At 42.5% G+C, this 8,748-nt stretch overlaps 1 protein-coding gene across 2 annotated transcripts in view; it reads right to left on the reverse strand.

Annotated features, from left to right (window-relative positions):
• KIAA0319L (KIAA0319 like) overlaps positions 1-8,748 on the reverse strand; it is a 107,169-nt gene that overhangs the window by 98,070 nt on the left and 351 nt on the right. The window contains exons 1-2 of one of the 2 annotated variants that reach the window (XM_079946570.1): positions 8,469-8,671; positions 4,713-4,879 (exon numbers count right to left, since the gene is read on the reverse strand). In XM_079946570.1, coding sequence (XP_079802696.1) covers positions 4,713-4,851 — 139 coding nt within the window. In that variant the 5' untranslated portion in view covers positions 4,852-4,879; positions 8,469-8,671. Of the gene's footprint in view, positions 1-4,712; positions 4,880-8,468; positions 8,672-8,748 lie in introns of those variants that run through there. The other variant, XM_079946571.1, reaches the window with a different exon arrangement.

The following is an 8,748-nucleotide window of genomic DNA, read 5'->3' on the forward strand; positions in this document are numbered from 1 at the left end:
TTATATTTGTTTGGGGCATCTCTCATAAACATAAGACATTAGTACAATGGTGCTTATTATAATGTATAAACAAACAAAAACTGGGGCACATCTTCAACATTTTTTATGGATATAAGTACATAATCAAGAAAATTTGTAGACCATCTGCCTTAAAAGATTAAAATCTAAGCTTCTTTCCATGGCATACAAGATCCTTCATCACCTGGCCACCATCTACCTCTTCAGGAATTGCCATTCCAGCTTTGCTCTTTGTATTTCAGCAGCACTAAACTGCGTATAGAGTTTCCTTTATTTACCAAGCTGTTTCATAATTTTGTGCTTTTGCTCTTGCAATCCCATTGCCTGGGAATACCCTTCGAATCCTTCAAATTCAACCTTCAAAATTCTGTTCAGGCATCAGCTTCTCTGGAGAGAATTCTTCAGTTCTCTCCCTTCATCTCTAAGCTAAATGCTTCTCTGGTTGCAGTAGCACTCAGCGCATGGTATCCCTCTGTCTTTTCACTTACCACATCGTAGTATTTATACATCTATCTCCCTCATTAAACTGGGAGTTCTTCCAGGGCAGGAATTGTGTTGTACTCATCTTTATTTTATTTTATTTTTAATTTTTATTTTTTTTTGCGGTACACGGGCCTCTCACCGCTGTGGCCTCTCCCGCCGCGGAGCACAGGCTCCGGACGCGCAGGCCCAGCGGCCATGGCTCACGGGCCTAGCATGTGGGATCTTCCTGGACCGGGGCACGAACCCGCGGCCCCTGCATCGGCAGGTGGACTCCCAACCACTGCGCCACCAGGGAAGCCCTGTACTCATCTTTATTACCCTCATGCTTAGCCCAGGACCAAACTCCTAATAAGTTCTCAAAAATTGGTTCTGAATTGGATTCTTTTTCTCTGTACTCAAAATACTTATTAACTAACTCTGTAATCTATTTCCCAGAAGCAAGGGAATAACAATAAAAGTTTTCATAGCCAATTGTTAGCTTCTGGAGTACAGCAGCCTCAATGACCCTCCTTGGTTTAGGTTTCCAATGCTGGTTCCGGCCCTCTCCTGTGCATGCGCCATATATAACTCTTCAGATGCACACATTCTTTCTTTAGATGTTAAAATATTTGTGAATATTTTAATCAGATCTTGTTGTTCTCAAAGGCATTATGTCTCTTTAAAGTGCCTTCACATACCTTTGCCTCGATTGTGTTCATTTTAAGCTTTAACTCTCAAATGATAGATTGTGTTGATTTTAATTGTTGATTAAATTATTGTTTTATTAAATTATTATTTATTTAAATATTTATTTAAATTATTAAATTATTGTTGATTAAATTGTTGACAGATTGTTGTTGTTTCTCAAAGGATAATTCCCTTATTGCTAAATTATTATTCAGTCAACAAATATTTTTATGGTGCATCTACTATAGGTCAAGCCCTTGGTACTTGCTAGGAATAGCTGGCGTGAGCAAGAGGCAAAATCTCTGCTCTCAAGAAGCTGACAATCTATAATAGGAATTTCCAAATTCTTGGGGTCACTTCATGTTTTTCTCCAGATACTGATAATCCCCAGGTCCAAAATGCTATTTTAAGCCATGTAACAATAACGTTAGACAAAAAAATAGTAATTCAATGGCTCACAAGGAAAACACAGAGCATCTTTTATCAAATTGTAATCACTGCTTCCTAGCAGTGGGCTCCAGCACTGAACCCAAAGCTGAAATAAAAAATAAGCCCACTATACATAAGTCAGTGGGTACCTGGGGCTCTCCCAAAGATGGAGAAACTGCTAAGTGATAAACAGGAATGGGGATAATTGGAGAGCTGCTTTGTTTTGTTTAGTTTTTCAGGAATAATTTCTATAATCCATGAGCTAAAGACAACAGCAAACAATCAAGAATGTATTTTATCAGGGAAAACGTAAGAGCTCAGATAAAAACTAAACAAATTCATGAGTAGATAAATACTGACTCAGGCTACCAACAATAGGTTTTTGCTGCTGTTGTTTTGTTGTTGCTTCTTCAGATAGGTTTTACCCCCCCACTTATAAAAAGAGTTAACATGTACCCTGGAAAACACAGAAAAGTATAAAGAGATAATAATTCCACTACTCAAAAAATGTATAAACATTTAGTTATATATCTTTTTTCAGACCTTCTATTACATAAAAATATTTTTTTCTTTTCACAAAATTGACACCAATTTTGAATATGAATATGCAACTGTATATCATGCTTTTTCATGCTTGACATTAGGAGCATTTCCCATGTACTTGTTCTTCTAAAATGTGAATTTTTTTTTAACATCTTTATTGGGGTATAATTGCTTTATAAAATGTGAATTTTTAAGTCAGGTAATATTCCACCATGTGGACATGCCATAATCTCACCACTCCTATTGTGGGGCAGGTTGTAGCAATGTTTTGCAACACAGAATAAATAAGCGTTGATGACTGCTCTCATTCACAACCATCTAAATATGTCCTTGAGGTAAATTCCTAAAGGGGGAATTACTAAGTCAAAGAATATGAACTTTTTAAGGATCTTGATTTATGCCAGAAAGTTCTCTGTTCAAACTCTCCAGCACAACAGGAGGGCAACCACATCACCCCTTGGCAGCACTAGATATTTTTACTTTGATTTTCATCAATATGATAGGTTATAAAGGATTTCTCATCTTAATCTGCAGCTCTTCGGTTAGTAATGAGAATGAACATTTTTTTTAATGTTTTATAAATCATTTAAATTTCTTATGATACTCTGCTTATGTCTCATTCATTTTTGCTATTAGGACACTGTGTTTTTTAAAAAATTGATGTAAAAGAGCTCTGATAAATTAAAATACATTAAAAAATCTGTCTGTCATGTAATGCTTGCATGTTCCCTCAGTTTGAACACATATGGCTCTTGGTTCTTCCATGATAAAAGCTCCAAACTTTTCCAAAATGGAACTGGTACAATCTAATTCCCATCAGAACCACTCCTACCAATACCACCTTTGCACCTTTATACTCAATCTGTTCCTTAGGGTGCTGTTTTGAAGCACCAGGCTCAAGGGATACTAAAGAATAGCCCAGTGAGACCACAGTGCCATGTTTAACCAACTAGCTTGGCAAACACAGAAACACTCAGCAATGCTTCTTCCTCCCCTATACTCAGAATCCCTCAAATAACAAGCTCATCCTCGTTCAGGGCAAAAAAACTGTCTTTGGTCCTCCAAAAGATCACCTGTGGTTGGAAGGCAGCATAGCAGAAGAAAAAAAGTGTGAGCTCTAGAGTAGAAAAAGCTGCATTTAGATTCCTGGCTCTGTCATGTTCTTGCTGTATGACCTTGGTCAAGTCATTTTGCCTCCCTGGGCCTCAATTTCCTAACTACAAAATAAAACTATCTGTTTTCAGGTTATCATAAGGATTAAATGGAACATGTAATGTTTACAACCAGGGGTCTGGTATGTGGTAGGTGAACTCCAAAAAGTGTGGTTTTCCTACTCTGATGGTGCTAAATCAGTTACTTATTTAATTCAAATGATCTTACATAAAATGTTGGCTTGAAATAGTTAGCTGTCCCAGCAAAGCATCATCTGGGTAAAAAACATTTAGGTCAGCTTTCTGTCAACTGCAATTTCCACTGCTATAATTATGCAATCATCAACCACCACCGCAAAACAACAAAAACCCCAAAGCTGATGTTACTGAAATTGTTAAATACAGTAATTACTTGATTCTCAAGATCATGGCCACCAACTCCTTTTGGAAAGCAACAGAAACTTTTCTAATTATGGGGGCAAAAGACGGATTAGTTGTCCCAGACAGTGGTCTCTACAACAGAAGTCTTTTGGTCATTGCCCAGAACAGCAACATACTGAGAAATCATTCTCAAATTGCTGTTTCCTCACATTTCATACTCTGAAAGGTACAATGTCAACAAAAGAACGAAAAGGAAAAAAAAGACAGAAAAAAAGGATATTCTTTAGATTTAGCCTTTTTGGCACTTTTTCCTGGCAAGAGGTAACAGCCTGGTGAAATAATCTCTAGGAGGAAAGCATACTTTATAAAATCTATCAGCATAACCCCATTCTACGGAAGAAGCAAGGAACACATTCTCCCTCTAAGTATAGAGTGTAGATTCCTTCAGGAAAGGAAAGAAAGCCAAGTATCACTTATGTTCAGAGAATTGTACTACACGCTTTAATTATATTATGTTTTAAGTCAAGTTATGAGGTAGAACTTATGTTTCCTTACAGACAATAGGTAACTTGCTCAATGTTTTATAGTTATTAAGTGGAAAGAAACATCCAGCTCCAGGACCCAGGTCCTTCTAACTTTGAAACCTTTTTCTTTTCATTACATCTTCATCAAATCTCAAAATGATCATGCCAATCCTCCTTTATGAGAAATAACCCAGGGACTTCCCTGGCGGTCCAGTGGTTAAGACTCCATGCTTCCACTGCACGGGGCACGGGTTCAATCCCTGGTGGGGAAACTAAGGATCCCACGTGCTGAGTGGCAGCGGCCAAAAAAAAAAGAGAGAGAAAGAACCCAATTTAAATTTTGGCTTAAAACAAAACAGACAAATAAACCCAACAAACTAAGTTTCCACCTAAAGGATGACCACTTCTGTCAATTAGCAGGTTGCTTTTCTGGCTCCTACTAGTCTTTAAAATGAACTGAAAGACTCACACCGAGTACGCTTTTTTAAAAATCTTAAATATATAAAGAAAATGGTACCTGCTGACAGCCACAGAGCACTGAAGCAGAAGCAAATATAAAACAGGTACAAGCTTTTCAACCACTTCACAGATGTCTGCCAACAAAATCCTGATAAAATCCAAGAAGCACGGCTTGGCTTGATTCCCAGCTTCTCCATGGCCTTCCAGACAGGCAGAACCAGTCCACTAGAAAGACAGAAAAAGAAGAAATTATATGCCAAGTAATTAATAATTGATTCCTCGAAATGCAGAGTGCTAGAGAGTGTGACAGATTAGGGAGAAGGGAATTTTCAAGTTTCTCTTTCACTGCTCATACCTGCCTATAAATTTCAAAGCTGAGCTTTGGCATAGCCTATAATTATCAGGATAAAAACATAGCCAGGGATATGAAATGAATCCACTGTAAAACTGAAACACTTTATATTCCATATTTTCTAATCTAACATCATCTATGTGGAACAATGGAAAGCGTACCAGACTGAAAAAAAAGATCTGAACTTCAGTTCCAGTTCCGCTACTAACAGCTTTATGACTTTATACAAATATGCTTTCTTTTTTTTTTTTGCGGTACGCGGGCCTCTCACTGTTGTGGCCTCTCCCATTGCGGAGCACAGGCTCCAGACGCGGAGGCTCAGCAGCCATGGCTCATGGGCCCAGCTGCTCCGCGGCATGTGGGATCCTCCCAGACCAGGCGGCATGTGGGATCCTCCCAGACCAGGGCACGAACCCGTGTCTCCTGCATCGGCAGGTGGACCCCCAACCACTGCGCCACCAGGAAAGCCCAATACAAATACGTTTTCTTACCCATGAAAAGAAGAGTTTGGAGCATCAGAGGTAAACTAATCTGAAGGCTTTTCTAGCCATGTTTTTTAAAAATTTTAATGTGATTGTCTTTAGGCAGGGCATGCACTCTCCAGTTTGCTACTGTCCCCACCACGCTTATCTTTAAATTCTATCCAGTTTACACTTTGATGTCACCTCCCTGATCCTTAGAATCATTAGCAATTCCTGACTTAAATTCATATAGCCATTCAACAAGGATTTACACAGCCCCTATTTTGTACTAGGCATTGTGCTGGCTACTCCATAACCTAGAGACCGAATGATTTCGGTCCCTTCCAGAAGAAAAAATGACTTTCCATCAGTTTCTTCTCTCTTACACAACTTCCCTATATTGTATAGATTATTATATAAACCTTGGCAGTATTACAAGGATCGACTGAGTTCTGAAGAAGCAATTTAAAAATCTTCTGTCCCGGGCTTCCCTGGTGGCGCAGTAGTTGAGATCCGCCTGCCAATGCAGGGGACACAGGTTCGAGCCCTTGTCTGGGAGGATCCCACATGCCGCGGAGCAACTGGGCCCGTGAGCCACAACTACTGAGCCTGTGCGTCTGGAGCCTGTGCTCCGCAACAAGAGAGGCCACGATAGTGAGAGGCCCACGCACCGTGATGAAGAGTGGCCCCCGCTCGCTGCACCTAGAGAAAGCCCTCGCACAGAAACACAGCAAACATAGATAAATAAGTAAATAAATTTATTAAAAAAAAAAACTTAAGCCGCAGTTTCCTCACAAATGTTTAAAAAAAAAAAAATCTTCTGTCCCGGACTTCCCTGGCCACACAGTGGTTAAGAATCCGCCTGCCAATGCAGGGGACTCGGGTTCGAGCCCTGGTCCAGGAAGATCCCACATGCCGTGGAGCAACTAAGCCTGTGCACCACAACTACTGAGCCTGCATGCCACAACTACTGAAGCCCGTGCCTAGAGCACGTGCTCCGCAGCAAGAGAAGCCACCGCAATGAGAAGCCCACACACTGCAATGAAGACTAGCCCCCCTGCTCGCCGCAACTAGAAAAAGCCCACGCGCAGCAATGAAGACCTAAGGCAGCCAAAAATAAATAAATAAAAATAAAAATCTTCTGTCCTAAATATGCACCTGTCATCCACATCTGGAAAATGGCACAGACTGACAACCCCAGCCCCAGCCAGCACTGTATGGGTTGGATATCAATACTGATTAACACCAGGAAATAGACAAACACACACAGAACTGCAAAACTAAGGTAAAGCCCACCCAAGGAAAAGCTTTCACTGAGCCTTAAGCATCTGAAGGACTTCATCTTTCTCATTCACTTCCATCCATTCCTATTTCTAGCGGTTTGTCATTGTATGTTAGGGAGCAGGGGGCAGAAAGGAAGTGTGCAGGTCAGACACATGCTCAAAAGATTATGAAATGGAGCCTAAGTTAGAAAGTATATCCTGCAACTTTTCCAGCCTCCCAAGATGGAATGAATGAGTGTGCATGTGTGCGTGTGTGTGCACGTGTGTGCATAAGAATCTTACCCAACACATTTCTGCCTACCACAAAAGGATTTTAAATTCAAGGTGACTCAACACCTGTCATCAATAGTGTGGCAGGTGGGCGACAGAAGCATAAAAGAAATGAATAGGTTTTGAAATGGGAGTAATAAACACCACTGGATTAGCAAGCTGATTAGAAGGGCAATGTCTCACAAACCATGCATGAGAGAGGCACTTATTTTCATGTGAACTCCCAACCAGTCATTCCTCTGAAACCTACAATTGCCTAAGGGCACAAATCACTGCTAGGGTCCAGTCAAAGGCTTGCTGACCAGAGGCAGGAACAACACCACATCACCAAGATCCAAATGGTTTGTTATAGAATCAAAGGGAAACAGCCCAGGGAGAGAACACACACCTCCACAATACTTGACAAATGAAAATCTAGAAAAGCTTGCAAGAGTTCTGGCATTTAGGGCGTTACAAGTACACCCGAAATAAAAGCACTCTCTGTTACAGCAGCTGTTCAGACAGCGCAGGGGGTAATGTTTACTTAATGCTTCAGGTTGATGGGGGAATGTATCATAGTTCAGTCTGTCAGCTGCATATGTGGAACTCCATTTATGTACCCAGAGATAAGATATGTTTGAACAACGACAGAGCAAGTCTGAAACAGCCTATTCAGCTGGCATGAGTAATTAAGAATAAAGCTCTTAAAAAAAAAAAAGTCTCAGATATTTGGGAAAGTTACAGAACAGACTGCCATGAATAGCTTTGCTTATATTTGTAGACACTGTTTTCCAAATAGCTGGAAAAATGAACAGATTGTTCTGGGAGGTCGTGTTTCCAATTTGTTCCTAGCTTCCAGTCTGTTCATCAGATAAGAAAGCACAAGGAGAGTCAGCTAATACTCTTCACCAACTGCATCTATCTTCGATTGCGCACAACCACGGTGAGAGGAAAGAAAGCAAAGCTTTCCTGGAATCTCGCCTGAGGTCTTTTCTCTTGACTTCCTTTATTTCACCTTTGTGCTCACTGCAGCCACCACAGGACCCCTCGGTAGGGCATAATTTGCAAGTCCTGAATAAGGCAGGTTTCGCATCGTAATTTACACGTAGTGCTCAGCCCCGCCCCCCTTCAGCATCAATTTGCTGTCCTGGTGGGGAGAACAAACACCAGAGACTGAAGCTAGGGGTTAGGGAGGAAGAAGGCCAGCAGCGTCTCGCGGCCGGTCTGTCTGTCTGGGGATGGAGGGAGCCGCAAGACCAGGCCCGGGCCCGAAAGAAGCGGGGGTCAGCCTGAGACTCGAGCTCCGCACCTACAAAGCCAGAAGCAGCTGGCTGCCCTAGCCGGGCCAGGAGCGCCACCTCCGGGTCCCAACACCCGGCCAGCGCACCCCCAGAAACAGCCCGTCCCGCTTGCCCCTCCCCTGAGCTCGTGGTACTCGGCCCGGCAGCCAGCCGCCCCCGGCCACCTACCGGGGCTCAAGGCCACAAAGCGGGGCCCCGGCTCTCGGCGGCCTCCGCCTCCTCCAGATCCATGGGGTCGGGGCCCCAACCTTCGCTCCCCTCACCCGGGGGAGGAGGAAAAGGAAGAAGGCAATGCGGGCTCCCCACCCGGACAGCTCACTCTGGCCTCAGCCTCCCTGGACAGCGACGGCGGCCGGAAACGCCGCCCCCTCCCACCTCCCGGACTCAACCCGGAAACACACTCTTGATGCTAAACAAGCCCTCCTGTCCCCCCGGAAGCTCAATTCCA

This window comes from Stenella coeruleoalba, assembly GCF_951394435.1.
Source record: "Stenella coeruleoalba genome assembly, chromosome: 1".
NCBI lineage: Eukaryota > Metazoa > Chordata > Mammalia > Artiodactyla > Delphinidae > Stenella > Stenella coeruleoalba.